General features: G+C 39.9%; 1 protein-coding gene across 1 annotated transcript in view; it reads right to left on the reverse strand.

Annotated features, from left to right (window-relative positions):
* dlgap1a (discs, large (Drosophila) homolog-associated protein 1a) overlaps positions 1-21012 on the reverse strand; it is a 141937-nt gene that overhangs the window by 17031 nt on the left and 103894 nt on the right. Inside the window, exon 7 of the mRNA XM_053438941.1 lies at positions 2657-2781. Coding sequence (XP_053294916.1) covers positions 2657-2781 — 125 coding nt within the window. The remainder of the gene's footprint in view (positions 1-2656; positions 2782-21012) is intronic.

Below are 21012 nucleotides of genomic sequence, written 5' to 3' on the forward strand. Positions count from 1 at the left end.
TTTATTTGACAGACAAAAATGGTTGTAAAGTTTTCTGTATGCCTCTCAAAATAAAGCACACTTGATCCATTGATCAAATACATTCTTTTGATTAAAAAAAAACGGTTTTATTGCGAAATATTTGCAGGAGCGGAAGATGCACCTCTTCATACTGTATGGTATTGGTATTTATTTTAGTACTCAGGAATACTTTTATACAAGGAAAAAGTCATATTTATGACCATACTTAATTTCATATATAAAGCCTTTGTAAAAACATTGTGTTGCATTAGCAAAACTCTGCAGAACATATTGTTGAGATGAAAAGCTAAATATTCAGATGCAGTAAATTACCACGGACACCTTTGCCCTCCTCCCTTCTGGGAGGCGCTAAAGGGTCCTCCGTTCTCGGACCAGCAGGTTCAGGAACAGCTTCATCCCTGCGGCTGTCACCCTGCTGAACTCTGCACCACAGTGATAGCAGCAAATAAGCAGACAATAAAGTTGAATCTAATCTAATCTAATCTAATCCTTTTAAATATATTGAGAAACAGTAAAATATATACAAAATTTAAAGGTATGAATAGAGAGGTTTTTGCATCATTATCAACTATAAGATCATTGATTAATTTGAAAAGAGCTGTTTTAGAGTTCTTATTCAAATTAAACCTGACTGATATACATCTTACACATTGTTGGGGGTTATGTAGCTGTGCAGTAGTTCGTATACAATCTTTTCAGGGATCTCACTTATAACAGGAAGGTTGGAAATTGGTCTATATTTGCTAGTCAAGGATTTGTCAAGCTTACTTTTTAATAATATGCAGGAGATCATCTCATGAGCACTGATGAACTGATACAATTTAACAGTTTTGTGGTAATATTGTCAAGAGAACTGGTGGAAGATTTAGGTTGATGGACTTTGTCTTCAAGATCACTGAGGTAACAGGTTAACAATTGCTCAAAGGAGCCAGGATGGTATACTGGTGTGAGGGAGAATGAGAGGGTAAAGAATGGTTACAGCTTTACATGATATTGAAGTATTATTTCAGACGCGCATTTATTTAAAAAAAATGTCTATGTACACAGGTCATGCTAAAATGATACAGATTGGACCGTCAAGGGTGGCATTAATTGTTATATCATATGTTATAAGTCAAGGGTGTGTCTTTATTTTTGTGTGGGATCTGTAACGTGCTGTAAAAATTTAATTTGCCAGAGATGACAATGTCAGCTTTTTGACATTAGCTCAGCAAATTCACCTGTAAATTATATTTTGAGCTCGGTGATAAGTAGCAAAGTAGCAGATACAGATCAACAATGGCTCAAAAGTTGAGAAATAACCATGGGAAACATTTAAAAAGTGTATAGGATCAGCATATAGAGCAGCAAACCCAATCAGTCAAATGTATTGCCACATATCACCCAGGAATGTTTTGCAAACCAATGTGAGGATCTCACATTGGACCAGGAAACCTGTCTGTCTAAACAGCCTGAGTGGAGAGACTGGCAGCTGAGGCAGTAAATTACAGGATGGGACAGTTGGGGAGATCTGTCAATTGGCAATCTTGAATGGTGGCACCATAGAGGAAAAGTGAGGCCTGTTTGTGGGTGGCATTCGGTCAATCATGTGGACAGGATTGCACGCGGTGGTGCAGTTTAGATGCTGGCACGCATCTACACAGAATATTTGGACGAATGCCACCTCTTTTATGTCCGAAAAACTACAGAGGTAATCTCACCTCAATACAACGTGTGTTCTTCCACATGTGCTGCATGTTAAAAAGCCCTCAGGATAAAGTTTCACCCGTACCTTTCCTATACAGTACAATATTTCCAGGGGCGGTTCTGGCTAATTGGAGGCCCTGGGCAAAGAACAATTTTCAAAAAAAAAACAATCCCACACACCAAAGCACCAATCCCCTCCAACCCCAAACCCACCCAGACACACACACTTAATGAGCCATGTTATGTGAAACTGACATTTATTGTGAATAGAAAAAACTAAACAATTATTTACTTCATAATGATTAACTTCACAGCAAAACAGCTGACTTTAACATCTATTTTGACTATGTGTGTGTGTGTGTGTGTGTGTGTGTGTGTGTGTGAGAGAGAGAGAGAGAGTGAGAGAGTGTTTCAGTGAGTGTGTGAGAGAAAGGGAGACATGTGAGTGAGTGAGTTAGTGTTTGTGTGTGTGTGTCTGTATGTGTGAGAGTGAGTGTGTGTGTGTGTGAGTGAAAGGGACACGTGTGTGTGTGTGTTTGTGTTTGTATGTGTGTGTGTGTGTGTGTGTGTCTGTATGTGTGAGAGTGAGAGTGAAAGGGAGACGTGTGTGTTTGTGTCCCTAGAACGGCCCTCGTCCAATCCTACCTTAGCAACCGCTACTAAGAGAAAAGGGTCCAACAACTTTGAGGTCTGAGCAACATTGTGAAACAGTGTGCCTACGGGCAGTGGCAGCTGACAGTATGAGACCCAAAAAAATTAAGAAGACACTTAGAAACATTACATTCCAGTCACATGCATGTGCAATGAAAAGTGATTTATTTGAATTATAAAAAATTTAAAAAACTGCCCGACTTGCCCAGAGGGACGCGCCGCGCCTGAATATTTCACAGATGGATGTTCTGATGCTCTGTCACTACACAGGGGCAGATTAACATTAGAGATTCTATACCTGTGCAGACTCTGTGCTGCTCTGGGCTGTGATGGAGATGTAAGGCTTGGAGGCTGTGGAGCAGGTGGAGGTTCGGGGTGGCACTGGTGGAGGGGTTTTCTTATATGTTGTAATGCAAGATGAAACTGCAAAAGAAGCAGAAATAGTAGGGGGAAAAGAAATGTTAGATTTCTAATCAGAACCAGTTAAACAAACAAGGTCCCCATGTTCACAGTGCCACAACATTAAATTAGAAAGGGTTACATTAAAGTTTAAACATTTATTCCACATACAATTTATTGGAGGTGAGTCAGCTTCATATAGAACATAATAAAACATATGACAAACTGCAGTGATCTGTAAAAGCAGGCTGTTGTATGTCGGTGAAGGTGCAGAGTTCAGATCACTGTCTCTGTACGCTAATAACATACTAGTTTTCATGCTAGAAATCATTTGTTATTTTTATTGTTAGTGTTTTCTCTCACCGCAATGTGCTAATTTTTCACTCAATGCAAATCAATTACATCATCATTACCTCATGATAAAGACACTGGACGGACAGAGCTGTTTCAAAAGTGCTAGTTTAAATGTGGAAGATACTTTAATTATAACTCTGTGCCAGCAACAGCCAGTGTTCCTACAATTTGGCAGAAACATTCACTTGGACTTAATGATGAACTGATTAGAATTTGTTGTACAAAGGTCAAAAGTGTAGGTCACAGTGAACTCCCAAAACAAATTTTGGCCTATTGAACGTGACATCTTTACATTGGCATGAGAGAATTTCTTTTTCAATTGAAATCAAAGTCCATCCAATAGTCCGGAAGTTAAAGGTCAAGGTCGTGGTGACCTCAAGTTCCTCTGGATGAGACATATTAGGACTGCCTGTAGGGAATTTCATGACATCAGGCACAATTCACTTGGATCATGGATGACCTGATTAGAATTTGGTGGCCAAAGGGCAAGGTCAATGCGGCCTCCGAAACATGCTTTTGGCCTCTTTAATATAATATCTTGTGAATTTCTTCGACATTTGATTAGTTACCAATTGGACTAAAAGATTAGCTGACTAGATTACAGTGGTCAAAGGTCACGTTGACCTTATATGAAAAAAGTATGTTGACAGAAACTGCTTGGCGGACGCATACAACTGCAGTGTGATATTGCAGTGTGGTTTTTCTTTTTTTGACATTTTATAATTTGTGCTTTCAATTAATACTTCAACGATGAGATACTCCTGAGTGAGGTAAGTTTTTACCCTGTAGATTCAAATATGCGGCGAGGAAAGTATTTTTTCTCCTCCATGTCTCTGCTGTATGTCTTCCACAGTGCTGAGCCTGCAGACTAACATCAGCGGAATATTCATGTTGCTTATGGACAGGATCAGAGCAGCGCATCGCTTGGCTTCTGATTTATCAGCAGAAAGCTAAAGGTTCTATGGGAGCACTTTTGAAAGGGCACTCGTTAGCCTCTTGCCTCTTGGCTCTTGGAAGTCAGCTTGTTTGACTGACGTTATATACTGAGAAACTGCATGGCTGTTTGATGGTCTGTAAAAGAATATGCTTTGATTTTAAAGGTGATCTTTACCATTTTCCAGGAGCCTCGAGTGAGTCTGATATCACTGATGCATTTGTTTAGCTCTTAAAGCCTTAGTCACAATGACATACACATTCATACACATGTGTTCATAAAGTGTTTCTCTATCAAATATCCTTTCGACAACACAGCTGGCAGTGTGTGAATGGGATTGTACTTCAGTGTCTTGCTCAAAGGCATATAGATAGGAGGAGCAGGGATATTCTACCTCCTGACCACTGCCACCCCAAGTAAGAAAATATTGGCTTTTAAATAAGAAGTGAGTTAGCCTACATACTGTGTGGAATACAAAGGATAATATTCCTGATTCTGCCTAATCAATTTTGATCTTTAAAACAACAACAAAAAAAACTACCCATTAGGAGTCTGACATTAGGCCTAATGCAATAACATTTTCTTATCACTGTCTTTAACTTCTCTCTATATGAAATACATTCGATAAATACCATTTAGCTGACGCTTTTATCCAAAGCAACTTACAATAAGTGCATTCAAAAAACCCAGATCAGCAAGAATCATGTTAGTACAATTAACCAAAAAAGCCAAACTACAAGTGCTACATGTTAGTGCAATATATAAGTGCAATAAACATATTATTATTTTTTTTTTCATATAAACACCAGATTTGACGATGGTTATTATACATCATCTTCTGAACCAAAGTGTAGAGATGTGTCTTTAGTCTGCGGTGGAAGATGTGTAGACTTTCTGCTGTCCTGATGTCAATGGGCTGCTCGTTCCACCATTTGGGAGCCAGGACAGCAAAGAGTCGTGATTTTTCCTGAGGTGTCCCTCACAGTGAGGGAGCAGCAAGCCGATTGGCTGATGCAGAGCGGGGTGTGAGGTCAGCATCAGGGCGGAAATCAGTGTCCTTAAGCCCTGACATTCAAATTCAACTAAATGCTTTGTCATTTACACCATGTTTTTAACCTTAATGTCAACTGTTATCCTCAGCCCGGAGCTGGGTTCAAAACAGAATCTACATACACCAAAGAGCACTCTTATGCAGACTTTATAACTGAAAGGCTTTAAACTAAAATGTTATTTAGTTTTTTTTAACTTTCAATTCAACCAAGTATTTGGTTTATACTGCAAAAGATAACACTTTTTAAACACATGAACATGTTGAAAAGATCACAAAAATAGTTACCCAACTTGAGGTTGTGCACATTGGTGTTTAGATATTAAATGTGTCACATGTTCAATAGTTTTACATCTTTAAGGTACATGTGCCATCTAAGTGTAGCTGTTAAATTCTGAAAACAGTCTATTTCTGTCCTGAGACGAGACATGCTTTCGAGCAGAGCCCTGCATGTCCAGTCTTAATGGTTCCTGTGAGGCTCAGGTTGAGTATCCACAGATGCAGTGCGGTTTTTCCTAATGTTCCAGCTCAGATAACTGTGTGCACCTTCCGCATAGTACTGCAGTCCCATGCCCTCTAATTGGCATTGGCTGGGCCTATGCTAATTGCGAAAAAATTACATGCACTTTCAACTAGACATGGCATTCATCAATATAAGAACACAGATGCAGTTTGAGAAAGTGCCATGAATCTGATGCAGAGTTGTCTAAGAAACAAATTAAATAAATTCTTAAGAAGATACTGGTGAATATGGCCCAGTCTCGTAGGCTTCTCAATCACTCACAAATTCATTATTCTGAATGATTATGACGATTATGATGCTGATCATAATTGTGGTGCCCCCTCCGGCGTGACGCGTGTGATGGGAGCAGCGGTCCTGGGTATGAAGAAAACCTGTTAAGACCAGTTGCATTGAGCTCAACCCAGCTGAGTCTGTTTTTACTCTGTATACCAATTTTTTTTGTTAAAAAATATGTATAACTAAAATATATTTTTAATTACTGCTTACTTTTACAATCAATAAACAACACTTTTTAAGTTGATTCCTCATTCAAATTAATCTGTTCCATTTAATTTTTGACATTATTGAAAAGGAATTGTGGAAGACAGTGTTTTGTTCTTGTTCTGAATAATTATTATAACAAGGTTTTAAGTTAACAACCCTTTGAAATCACTCCAATTAGATATTCCTCTATAGCTTTTATAATGTAGCTTTAAAAAAATTCAGTCATTCAAATACAAAATTGTTTGGCAATAAGCTTTATTATTTTGAGCGACAGTTATGTACTGAACACGGACTCATCTTCATTTTAAATTTTATCATCTCAAATTTTCAAAATCATTTTCTTGATATTTTTTACTTTGGTACTGGTTTTCCATCAAGTCAACAGCTTCTGAAACACTTGCATATCAAGGCTTTCCCCAGACTCTTTGGTGTCCTGCAAAGCAAATTAAAAGGTAAGTTAGCATGTTTGAGATAACACTTATACAAACACACACAATAACGATACAAACCCAATTACTCAAATGGTCTAAATATAGATTGCATCAATAAACACAAATTGTACAATAACCCATGCTTAAATTTATTTTATCAATCAATTTAAATTACATGTTAGACAGTATGACCATCTGGCCCACTTGAAAAACATTTACTTACTCCAGGTTAGTCCAGGAGAATATCGAGCTGAGTTGTTGGAACAAAGCACTTTGAGTGGTCATCAAGACTAGAAAAGCCAATAAGTTTACTGTATAAAACAAATTCTAGTTTGCTTTGTGGGAAAAATTAGGGATAACTACAACTTGGGGCTTATTTTCGCAGTTTTGTCAAATATTCCTAATAGTTATCACAACATGTTCTATGATAAAAATAAGATCTGAAAACCCTGTAATATAAATAAACCAAGGTTGGTCAAGAAACTAATTTGGAGGTGAAAACTAAGGAAAACAGTATAATTATGTTATTTATTTAATATGAATATTATTTATAAATTTATTTGCTTTGAAATACATTTAGCATAGTAATGTGCCACTTTTTTGGTTTGGATTATAGCTAGGATTTCGGTTGGCGTCACTTTAAGTTTTATATCGTGATCAAAATATAGGTGTAGTTAATATGGCTATCCCAAGTTGTAATAGACTAGAAATGTCCCTTTAATAGTATGACTAAGAAAAACATTACATTTTCTTCGAATTTTCTTACTTTCTAGTTATTACAAGTTTTGTTTTTAATTGTCCTTCAGTTTGTCTCGCCATCTAGATAGGCAGCAGTGCAGTCAATTACACTGTGTCTAGTGTTAATTTAATTTTCTTTAAGAATTGCTTAAATCAAAATCCTATCTATTTCTCTGCGTACTACTTAAATGAATATAATCTTAATCTTAATCTTAATGAGTCTTGGACCTTAAAATTCATTTTTTGGTTGAATGACCTTTTATTTATGTTTGGTCCTTGTTGACCGTTTATTCAGTTCTACATTTAGGACCTGCATTCACCATGGCTTTAATTCGGTCAGTGGACCTTCACTTAAGTTGCCATGCCACTTAATTTCCGTTGGCGGTGTGCCGAGCCGCTTTTAATTTCTGTTTCCATTTATTTATTTTGGTCTTGGACCTTAAAAATTCATTTTTGGTCGAACGACCTTTTATTTATGTTTGGTCCTTGTTGACCGTTTATTCAGTTCTACATTTAGGAGCTGCACTCACCATGGCTTTAACTCGGTCAGTGGACCTTGACTTAAGTTTGCCATGTCACCTTATTTCCGTTGGCGGTGTGCCGAGCCGTTTTTTAATTTCTGTTTGTCATGCGACTTAATTTCTGTTGCGGTGTGCCATGCCGCTTTGCATTTCCGTTGTTATTTATTTAATTTGGTCTTGGACCTTAAAATTCATTTTTGGTCGAACGGCCTTTTATTTATGTTTGGTCCTTGTTGACCTTTTATTCAGTTCTACATTTAGGAGCTGCACTTACCATGGCTTTAACTCGGTCAGTGGACCTTCATTTAAGCTTGCCATGCCACTTAATTTCTTTTGGCGGTGAGTCGAGCCGTCTTAATCCCTGTTCATCATGCGACTTAATTTCTGTTGCGGTGTGCCGTGCCGCTTTCAAATTCTTCTCAAAATTGTATCTAATTTTGGTCTCGGCCTTATTTCAGTCGTTCAAATTATCTTCTTATTAAGTTCTACATCTAGAACCTGCAGTCACCACGACATTTTACCTTCAGTCCAGCGGACCTAATTTTCATCAAGCAACCTAAAAATGTTTGTAGCGGTCGCTTTATCGACATGTAATTACCGTCATATATTTTTGCTCCAATTATGTTTTACATTTTAGATCCCTGTTTAAACTTGTGAATACCTCTTCATTCACCTCATATCTTGTCCACTCAGGGGTGTAGATGCACTCCAACGAGTCATCTTCATATTTTTTGGATAAATGTATAACTATCGTCGTTTTCCAAAGTATGTATTATCCTCTAGGATTCTACAACACAAGGTAAGACTCACCAGTATCTCACTTCCCCTGATCTACATTCTTCGTCTTCCTTCTTTTGGGGGTATTCCTGTAAGACGTTCTGCTCCACCCCCTTCTAATCCTGATGACATCACACAGGGGTCTAAAATGCCAAAGACTATAAATATTCGCATTCTCTGTGCACTGTAAAAAATAAACTCGTTAAAGTAAAAACCAAGTCTCTCCTGATTGAACTGGAGCTCAGCGTAAATTCAGTAAGGAAGACTTAAAACCCCACTCAGATCAGCTGACTGCGGGCGGTCCTAAATATCGGGAATGCCCATGGGAGGACTTAACCTGTATGCTGTCAGCTGATCGTAGGTGTTCCCAATCATCTAATCAGGCCCGCTCTGTTTCCTTCAGCCAGTCACACAGCAGCTGTCAAACTTTAAAAATCCCTTCTCTTCTCTTCCTCAGCAGTGTCAATGCAGTGACTCGCACAACCCCTCCTCCACCCCAATCTCCTCCAGTCCTGAAAAGAACATTCATCACCTCTTCCGGATCCCGATGACAACCGATCACGGACTAAGGTGGCAGCTGACTGCCTGACAACAGACTGTTACTCGTGGCATCCATTGCACTTCTGTCCATCCTGGAAGAGGGATCCCTCGCATGCGGCTCTTCCTGAGGTTTCTACGTTTTTCCCTCAAGAAGTTTTTTTTTGTAGTTTTTCCTTACTCTTGTGAGGGTTAAGGACAGAGGATGTCTCACTTAGGAAGTCCAATAAGACAATGCTCATACATGGATCATCTAAACAAACGATTGACCAATGAACCACCACCAGTGTCTAGACCCCTGGGGGGTATTCCTGTAAGACGTTCTGCTCCACCCCCTTCTAATCCTGATGACATCACACAGGGGTCTAAAATGCCAACGACTATAAATATTCGCATTCTCTGTGCACTGTAAAAAATAAACTCGTTAAAGTAAAAACCAAGTCTCTCCTGATTGAACTGAGTAGTGTTGGAATTGTGTGAGATAAAAAAAGCGCTGTGTGAATGGGTGAATGTTATCTCCTCTAGATAACTGTTTTACTGCCTGTTTTTTTGTCTGTACATATTATTCTCGTCAGTTTGGTATCACTACGATTCTTAAATGTATATTCTTTTATAGAATTGTATTTTACTTTTATTTACATCAAGCTCTTTTACTTTGTTTTAATTTAATTTTAATTATTGCTCTAATTGCACTGCTGCGCTGACCTGTTCTTTGTTGTCCAACACAACACATTTTATGGTTTTTCAAAGCCCAAAGTCTGTGGCAAAGGGCACTCCTCTCCCGGGCAGAAAACACTGCTCCTGAGGCTCCTGAAATGCCTCTTCTATAGTCTGGCTGATACTTCTGCACCATGCCACTCATTTGCAAAATACATGCCTAGCAGCTAGTCTGGCAACCCACCTTGATGTCACCCATTGGTTTGTAAACTGCTATTTTGAAGTCTCAATTTTGGATTTCGACCAACAGCATCTTGGGTTTTTAGTGCCAGAAATGACCAAATTCATAGAGAGGGAAGAGCTGAAGAGGAGTGAGGGGTGAAATCGAGGGTAAATTTGCAAATGTTAATGTGTCATTACTTTTGTAGGAAAATTCTGTTGCCAAGATACAAGCACATATCTGTTGTTCTGTTTTTTTATTTTTCGGAAAAAATTCCAGGTACATTTTTTTTTATTAATTACTTGATTTATTGTCTGATTATGTTCCAACCTTCCATTAACTGGGCTAAACTAAGTCGCAAACCCCTGTTTTATTTCTTTACCCAGTCTTTGGATTTTACCCTTGGTGTGTACAGACTGCTGCACAAAGCACTGCTACATTTATATTAAGAACAATTTCCTATTAAGGTTTCCAATGTCAGACATTTTACTGTAATTACCTCAGCTAAGATTATTTTTTAACCTGTGTTTGTATGTTTCTTAGCTACCAGGATATTGCAAAAACGGATTGTCATAGATCCATTGTAAACCCCCCCGATTCTAGAATCCTTGATAGAGCTCTTTGTTTGAAGACTTTTAATCAGGATTTAGAATCCATCACAACACAGAAACAGCATTATTAAAAGTTACTAATGACCTTTTCATGGCCTTCAATTATGGACATGTCTCTATACTCGTCCTTTTGGATCTTGGTTCAGCATTGGACAATAGAGATCATAGGATTCTGTTACAGAGACAGGAAAAATATGTAGGGATTAAAAGATCAGCACTAGACTTAGTCATATTTATCAGATAGATAAATATTAATTTGTATATACTTTCTTTAGGCAATATCATCAGAAAGCACCAAGTACACTTCCATTGTTAAACGTACGACACCCAGCTCTACATATCTATGAACACTGAGTAATCTAACAACTTGTTCAACTTCAGGAATATCTCAAGAGCATCAAGGCCTGAATGACACAAAACTTATTATTTCTAAATTCAGGCCAAACTGAGGTCATTGTAAACTTAGAGAAACACTGTCCGACCAGACAGTCACCTTGGATGGCATTTGTTCCATTTCTCTATAATTCATCGAAATGAGGCTCAGTCAACTGGAAATAGCCACATACACCTCTCCGCCACCATGTCCAGCTCTGATATCCAGCTTCTTTTGCTTTGCTGGTATGCATGTATCAATATTTCACATTGCTGTGCTGCCGTTGGAGATGTTTCAATAATGTTTCTTTGACTGACACAAACTCAAAATAATAATAATGCTTCCAGCTGTTGAAAGTGTGCCTCTCTCCTTCTCCCTCATCCTGCATGCTTGATATAGCTCTTTGGCAAGCAACCGACTACTGTTTTGGTCATTTGAAACCCGAAGCCGCCTGTGCTCAGTTTAAAATACCACGGCCTCACCGGCATTTAATTCAAACTCCCTCAAAGATATCTAACCGACTACCACCAGGTCTCTTCTCCTCCGTCTACACGAGCAGCGGGGGGCCGGCACTAACAGTCTTGTTGTCATACACAGCCTCCTAGCTCAGTTACCGTGCATCAACCATGGTGTCATGGGCCACCCTCTTCATTCCAGCCGTATCCTCATCTTGAAACGATCTCGGCATCAGCGATCGAACCGCAGAGGTTCCTTCCACCGCAACAACAATAAAGCAAGGCTTTTTTATATATATTCAACTTCTATCAACACTCCTACAACAACAAACATGCACAAGCATCCAGTGCTTCCGAGTTTCTCATCTGGTCCAGCCCACGCTTGCCATGTCACGCATGACTTCACCACACATCCTCCACAGCTACGCATCATCAGCTCACCCTCGTAGGGGACAGATCATATTGGTACCTGGGTCCTCTGTTTCTGAATTTTGCCACATAATATCAGCTTTCTTTTCTTTCCTTTCCTTCCTCTACTCTTCCTCCACCCGCTTTCAGCAGTAGGGCTTCTGCCCCCCCCCCCCCTTCTTCTCCCACCAGCACCATAGCACCATCCAGCACATCAAATTGCCTCATCAGAGGCTAATCTTCAAGTGTCAATTGCCATGGCAGCACCACCAATCCAGCCAGCTTCATCACTCAGCCCTCTCCTCTGTTTGACCCGCATTACGTCACCAGATCCTATCCAGTAACTAAGTAGATGTAGCACAACTACTTCATCTATCTATCATAGACACTAGACAGTCTAGGGAAATGCAGACCAATTCCGTGCAGCTGTCATCCAGTCCCCTCTAGATCTAGGGATTTAAAGGGATAGTTCACAGAAAAAGGAAAATTCACCCATTACCTATCACCACTATGCCAATAGAGGGGTGGGTAAAGTGTTTGAGTCCAAAACACACTTTAGGAGTCTCAGGGTGCTGAGCACCCTCTCAACCAGCCACATCTTACACAGTCACTGCTCCCCAACCTCGGTCAGCCCAATCCCATTTCACCCCTTTGCCCCCGACCACTTGGCACTACCCCTTCTTTTTGCGCATTCACGTGTAGCGGTAGGCTGTCCCAATACCTGTTGGGACGGAGGTGTAGGGCTTTATAAGTAGCCCTCAAAATGTAGATTTTTATTTTCTTCAAATGGAAGGGTACCCAGAATGCACTGCGGCAATCACCGGCAAGCTTTTTTGGCATGATAATCACCTAGTTTTTTATCGACTACTGATGACGTGTCAGGTTTGCGCGATGACTACTGATGATGTAACAGCTTCTCGAAGGGCTGCCCCAATTCGAAGGGGAAGACGTCAACCACTTCCCCCTGTGACTCTATTTCAAGGTGCAAGATAACAAGAGGTAGGGTAAAGGGTTGGGCCAAGGGGTGAAATGGGATTGGGCCTTCTTCATCCCGTGCACCCCCATTTTCAACTATTCGCCACCCGCTGCACTCCCACCTCCCATCATTCCTAGACCTGTCAACATACGTCCCTCCGTTAATATCCCCGTGTCAAAGGTTGTGGATAAACTTGGCACACCAATCCTTTATCAGGGGGGCAGGATAGTGTGCAATAACTTCAACAACCCGGGCTGCACAGACTCCAACTTCTGGCTGAATGTGTGACCCTTCTTCGAAGTCAACCATGCCTGTAACAGCTGCCCCCACAATCCAATCACATCAGCAGACAGACTAAAAACAGCCCCTCAGCACACCTGTTAAAAAATCTGTCCTTGCCACAGCTTTATAAAATCATCCAGACAGATAGTTTGTGCACTTTCTCATCAAAGGCTTACAAAAGGTTTCCTTCCTGGTATAGATATCCTTCCCAACCCTTCTCACTCCTGCTACAACCTTCAGTCTGCTCTCACTGAACCTCATACTGTCGACACCTTATTGGCATCAGAGGTCAAAGATGGATCATAACAGGCCTACTCAAAAGTCATCCTTTTCCAGAGTTCCACATCCGTCCAATAGGTGAGGCCAAATGAAAAATAGTCTAATACCAGACTTGTCTTCCCCACAGGGCTCACACATCTCCAGCATTAACAGTCTCATTGCCAGTCCTGATTTCCGCACCTTTCTGGTGTTTGCGGGAAAGGTGCATTCTATTTTTACATCTGCCTCCCTTTAAGCTGCAGAAGCAGATCCAAAATATTTGATTCACTTTCATAAAACCTCTGCTGCCTTCTCACCAAGTATTACAGCCTCCCATACCTACTCTATCTTCTCGACGATTTCCTCACTGTCACCCCACCATACTCACCTTCTCACTCTTGGTTCTCCAATCTTACAAAAACATTAAAAAAAACTCATGTCCTAGAACCTCAATAGAGTTTTTGTGCATCACCCTGCACTCAGAACTCTTCCAGGCATCTCTCCCTTCTAAAAAAACACAACACAACACTCAAACTATCATCTGGTGAACATATGTTTGGCCATCTCAATTACGCCATCTGCATAATTCCACAAGGGAAATCCTTCCTCTCCAACCCGTTGACCAAGGCTGCAGCCGTCCCCTCTCTCCATGATAGAGCCGTCCCAGACGATGCATGCAAGTTAATAATTTAACTTAGGTTCGAGAGCAGGAACACACCTCAACCCCTCCTCTAATTATCCATCAACCCTTCATATACCTGGTCAACCCATTCTTCTCAGTTTGTCTCATATGTCTCAATCCACCCTCCATTCCCCTAATCCATTTACCTCCCTACTCCATCCACATCCCTACCTAAATCCTTCATCCCTCAATCTTCTTGCCTCACCCCTTCTGTATCCTCATCCCTACCTACGTCCCTTCATCCTCCCTTTCTTCATCCATCAACCTCCCCACCTTATCCTCATCCCTACCTACATCCCTTCATCCTCCGTTCCCTAATCCCTTTCAGCTCAATCAGGTGCATATTACTTTAATTTCTCTCCCTAGGTTCTGTTTTTGGGGTCAAACATCAGCTTGGGTGGAGATGAGCCTCAGATGGAACCCCCACACTGAGTCTCTATCTGCACAGAGCCATTCTTTATCCATCTCCATCCTCGCTCTTCACATCCATTCATCCATCTGCAATTTCCAATACAGCCTAAATTTCCATTAAAAGATTGAATGATACATCGTTGTTGTGTGGTCCATGCAAGAGTTGAATTCCTCGTAATGTTATTGAAACCAGCATCATGCAGTATCGTTATGGGTCAGATTCCTTCGTGGAAAAAAATTGAAAAGAAGGCAAAAACTAAATGACGTATAGCTCAAATAGACATATCTTAATTTTAAATCAAGATTATAAGCTGCATGCACCGATTGTATCTGGGAGACTAAACTCTTTTGTTCCTGAACTAATGGTGAATCCTGAATTGACCAAACTGGATTTTGAGGATGCCAAACACAGGACAATATTAGAAGATCTTTACAAATAATATAACACATCAAAAAGATGAAAATTAATGCAGTGTTTTGACTGCGTTAGTTGAGACTATTTGTTTTTGGTCTCAGAACAGTTTTTCTGTAAACGCAATTAATTGCATCCAAACTTTGTTGTGGAGGTGGCTCAGAGAGAATCTCCACTGTACCAGGGGAGTATCCAGCGCAGCTGATGACTGCAAGCTGAATACTGTTGAGAGGATAGCATAAACTGTCAGACACTTTAAGTTGAGTTGTCCAAAAAAACTGGCCAGACCACAGGCTGTATGCTGGGTTCCACCTTCATGGAATATGTACCTGGGAGTTCACCAAGGTCATTGTTGAATAGGTCTTTGTATTAAGTGAGAACTATTTGCTGAAGTCTGTGTCGCTTTCCATGGTATTCTGATGGACATCTAGACTCATTTAGACAATTCCCATGTTCACACAAGCAAGACATCCTTGCAGTGTCAGCACCTCATTGTCTACCATGAAGAAGAGTAATTGGTGGTACTGTTTATTTTTTAAGCATGACAGTGTAACTGTACCATTTTTTCAATCCTGGTGCCATAATAAGCAACAAGGTTCGTGGCTTTCTTTGGCATCAGAATTTTCTCACAATTAGTAACTTGTTCTGTCTGTTGTGCCATCACTTTGCATTTTGCATTATTCTCCTCCTTCATTCTGCTCTTTAGTTTGAGATTGGACACAGTCAACACAATTTTAATTTCAACACAGTCCACCTCAAAGGTTCCATCCATTATGATCGACCGGTCGATCGCAAAGGTAGTGTGGATAGATCGCATCATGCATGCACGATTAGAAAAGAGGCAGTCACATAGATCCTCCGGCGCTCTCAGAGCTAATTTACGAACGCGCCCATTGATGTACCCGCCCTTAAAACCACACTTACAAGTGCCGTCTACAATCCCGTACCCTTGCAGACGTTCAATCTCCAGCTAAGTACCCCCTCGTTTTTTTTACCGCCGCCGCCACGCCCCCCCATCATGAGATATTTGCTCAAAAACTAGGAGGCTGGCCAGAAAAAATCAGCAGAAACTCCAGAGGCTCTCACTCATAAAGCTCCAAAGGTGAATGTCAAGAAGATCTCTGGAGATCAGAGTGTGCTTGAAAGCAAGTGTAGTAATGCCTTATCATGATACCTTACGCTTAATACAAGATGGTAGGCTGCTGAGTAGCTGAAGCCTTTGAGCTGTCACATCACAGGTCTAATGGCTACAGCACATAGGTGAGATTGGTTGGTTGAACACGTTGAGTTATTTAAATGCTGTATTATTTGAAGAAAAAACTCAACACGACAATATCCTTATATTCAAACAATTTAAACCAAACCGAATTAAATAACAATGTAAAAAATGAGGAGAAAACCCCATATTTTGTAACTAATTATGAAAACATTCACATTATATAGGACAACAGACTTACAAACTTAATTGTTAGTGTCCACATATTCAGTTTAATTGTTACCGGAAAAACAATGTTCGGTTCTACATTTCAGCCACATTCACCACATTTGGAGAGTGTATTTAGTGCATTTATTAGTGCATATCTGTGTACCTTTTTGACTGTGAAGAACTGATCCTCCTCAAAGTGTGAACTGCCAGTTCACGTCAACTATTGCCTCAGTCTGTCAGCCCCTGGAAGATTGATGGCTATTAAAAAACATACAAAAGCACATGAGCACAGACAAATAGTCAAAGTATGCAAGAATTAGCAGGCTAAGGGCAATCTATCTGGTATAGAGTAAACCAATATTCATAGACCAGTGAGAATCACTCATCTGGATCTAATGTAGGAAACTTTTGGCAGATGCTATTTCTACCGAGTCAACCTAATCTGCATAAAGCTACATAATACTTTTTTCAACTGTTGAAATTTAGACTGTAGGCATTCAGAACTACCAAAAGTCAATGCAGAACAGTTTCTGCTGTTTCACCACATTCAAGTTACCTAAACATTATAACAGTAATGCAGTGCACAAACGTTAAAATTAAAATTTGGAAAAGGTTTTTCCTTTTTTATAGGTTTTCAGCCTGGGAAGTACATGTAATGTTAGTAAAGATAAAGGCTATCAGCTTATGCTAGTGCTACCTTGCCAACTTGGTTAGTAACACACACCCACTACTGTGACAGATATTAGATTGGTGATAGTCTCCCCTTATTTGGTCAAAAAAAGTTGACACACACCCACTTTTGCAGTCTGTAGTACACATTTGAACATGAAAACTGTAAAAGTATTTACTTACCCCCCAAAAAAGGCTCCCTCTTGTGTCTATTATTACTGGAGAACAAGAATTAACTCAAAATTCATCCCCCCAATAAAAAAACAGCCAAACCTTTAGTGGAACGAAAAAATAACAGTAAATGTAGGATAACTGAGGGTTATGTGTTTGCAGCTTCTATTTGACTTCAGTAAATTGCTCTCCAGTCCGCCCCATCCGAACTGTCAAATGTCTATCGTTTCAGACAACTGCTGCCAATCATACAGGTATGCCCCCAACCTTACGATCCTATAGTCCTCATATCCAGTTGATGATAACATTATTTTCAGCAGGAACACCAGAACATTGGTAAAAAAGTGAATTTAACTATTAAAACCATCATGACCTGTGAAAAAAAAATATATTCGGCTGCTGCTCAGGAGATACAGCGGGTCGTCCAACAATCAGAAGGTTGGTGCTTCAATCCCAGTCTCCCCTTCTAAACACCAAAGTGTTTTGGGTAAGATTCTGATCTCCCAATAGCCCCTGACGGTTGTACCAGCAGTGCATGCATGATGTATGATAGAGAAAGTGCTGCACCTAGATGCAGTCAATGAATGTGCGTGTGTGAATGGATGAATGGCAAAATTGCACTGTCAAAAGTTTTTTGTGGTCATTGACTAGAAAATCGCTATATATTTTTCCATCAATTCATGACTTTGAAGTTCAGGAGAGAAGTTGACGTTTTCTGAATGGCAATCTATGGAGCCAGAGATTTCTGTAGCCATCCCCTGGCAATCCTCTGTGTTATTGCACTTTGCATCCATGCCTATTTTAATACACACTCTATGCTAACCCCCATAACAAACCAAAGTAAAGCGAGAGCAGAGAGCAACATTTCCTTCACATGGTGGAAGCGGTCAACCCAGCACAACACTGTAAGCTAGGAGGGCAAAAAAATTTGACAAGGCTTTATTGGGAGGGGGGCCTTAAAGAGACAGTAGCTGAAACCAAGTTTTTCAGACAGAGGCCGAGAAGAGGTATGGAAAGTGTTTTCTGAACAGTATAGCTTGTAAACCTTCCTAAGTAATAATACAAATCTAACTGGTGAACCTGAATGAGCACCTCATTTAACACCAGGTTGATATTGAGAGCCATTTTAAGCCCAATTTTATTGAGTTTCTCCAAAACAGTCTGGCAAACCCCCCTAAAACCTTACAAAAATGCTCTGAAAATACACAGGGAATATAAAAGACAGGTCTGTTACAAAATGTATTCTCAATTGTCATCTGTTGGGGTTATCTTTCCAGGGGGATAATGTTCTTTTGTGTGCTTTCCTGCCTTTGAGTCCTGTTAAATACAATTATACCACACTGTAGATCAGTCGATACATAAAAAAGGTCCTCGGGTGACATATCAGCTATACAACAGGCCTGAGAAGATGATGTACTTCAATACACAAAGGAGCAACATTTACCAGCCCAATCTCTAGTCATGTGGTAGAAGAGCTGACCATATACTGTCCTGTGTGACTGGAGTGCAATGGTAAGATTGTGCATGAGTGAATACAATGTACATACACATCCTTGCTTGTTGTGTGTGTATATCCATATATCCTCTTGGTTAACTAAGAATTCCCAGACGAGCAGTAAAAGTAGGTCATTTCCAGTTGAGCATTTAAAAAAAAGGGCAATCTTAATACCAGACAGCTGACACAAAGCCCCTGCGGCTTTCATTCGAATATGATGTATAAAGACAGCATTTTTTGCTTTAAAAAGATTATCTTTGTGTGATATCTGGTTTGTTATTAAAGCGTACATCAGATGCACAGTACATGTTATGGGTGCAACTGCAGCCCCAAGCATTTTGTAATTATTTCTCCTGTTATGTGTGTTACTAAACCATGTTGTAGACTCAAGCAAGGAAACGTTTTCTTTTGTGGGAAAGGGTTGTCTGCAGTAAACACTGTTTATTATACCAGATTACAAAAATAACAATAACAAAATGACCGCTGTTAAACAAGTGGCCTGTCTCGTTTTCAAGAGGAACCATGATTGTCAATTTCTTTCTTACACAGAATGCTACACTCTTCTCTTTTGCAGCATCCCACCACTGATTACAGGGTCACTTTCCATTTATGTGAAAAACATTCTATTCTCATGAGACTCAGAATGAAGTCACTTGAAAATGGAAGCCCAACAATCATCAGCTCTGAGAGATAGAGAGAGAGAGAGAGATGGATTTCTCACTCATTATATTATCACAGATCTGATAATCTCTGATATTAGATCTGTGATTAATCTTCCCAGATAAAGGTCTTAATTTGATTAGCCAATAATGTACAAATGCTGCAATTATCATACAAGCAAATGTAAGACGTGAGAATTAAATGTGACAGAGAAAGTAGATATGGCAAATAGGTTTATATTTGATGAAGATGTTCCAAGTCCCTATAAAACAACCCTATATGTCATCTGCATAGATGTAAATAATTATGGATTACCTGTCTCATTCAACCAGAAATCAAGCTAAAATATCCTAGATATGAACACTTACCCTTTTACATTTGGAGCCATAGTTTGGTTATTGGAGGCTATAGGAGAGGCGGTGGACTAGCGGGGAGAGGCGGTGGACTAGTGGCAGAAACTTGGACTATGGGCAGAAAAGGTCTCTGGTTCGTCTCTGGTTCGACTCCACGGAGAAACAACAAAAAGACGAACCTGGATGGATCTGTCCAAAAATCCAAGTGGATTCTCCCTACCCTGTCTGTCCCTGAGCAAGGCAACTTACTCCCCCAACATCTGTTCCCCGTGCGCCGTACATGGCTGCTCACTGCTCTGTGTGTCCTGCACTAGATGGGTTAAAAGCAGAGGTTAAATTTCCCTACCTGCATGAGTGTACCTGTGCATGTCTGTGCATGGGTTTGGGACAAATACATCTTAATCTTATTGGTATAGCATCCAAAACCTACTACTACCACATAACTTACAGGAAAAATTTACATTTGAACATTTGAACATCAAACCAACTTTTAGAATTGGTTTTTAAATGTACTTATGCTTTTAAGTTTTGTGCATGTCCCATCCAGTTACATAGCGGGATATGTGATTTATATAGCAGTCAGCCACCAGATATTGTTCAAGACACTATGGCTTCTCTACTGGAGAACAGTAATGATGTCCATTTATATATCTATGGTCGTCTGTGAAGCAATTTATTACCCTGGTTACGTTTTATTGTCAGGTGATTCTAGTGGCTAAAATAAATAATAGAAAGTTTCTTATAAGATGAGGTCAGTCTGGATTTGCAGAGTGATCTTTTCAGTGGTCCCATTTGTTTATTGGTTATATTTCAGTAAAAAGTAGAAATTGTTCACATTAATTTGATAAGATTCAGGACTACTGGTTTGCGAAATAGCAACACTGTGTCTATAAATACGGTCATTATCAGCATAATTTTTTCGAACCTTCTACAGTGCCATTTCTTCTGTCTTTGCACGACTGAACAACACATTTTCAAATCATCTTACTGTAGATTCAAGGGTAACCCACAACGTGGTCACATACACACCCTTTCATTGTTTCAAATAAAACCATTTTGGCCACACTCAGTTCATCCAACTCAATGCTTTCAAATCCCAGCCATTTCCAGTCTCCATTGGTGTTCCCAAGGGCTCTGTCCTGCGGCCCCTTCTGTTTATCATCTACTTACTTACTCTTGCCCATATCTTCCTTAAATTTAACATTAATTTCCATTGCTATGTGGATGAAACCCAGCTCTACCTTTTCAACAAATCCTCCTGCCTACCTCTTTCGCTGATTGCCTACATGAAATCAAGACCTTTTTCTCACGCATTTTCTTCGGACTCAATAGCGATGAAACCGAAGTTCTCATTGGCACCAAATCCACCCTTTCCGCCCCTCAGGTAAAG

Source organism: Pleuronectes platessa, chromosome 13 (assembly GCF_947347685.1).
Source record: "Pleuronectes platessa chromosome 13, fPlePla1.1, whole genome shotgun sequence".
NCBI classification, from domain to species: domain Eukaryota; kingdom Metazoa; phylum Chordata; class Actinopteri; order Pleuronectiformes; family Pleuronectidae; genus Pleuronectes; species Pleuronectes platessa.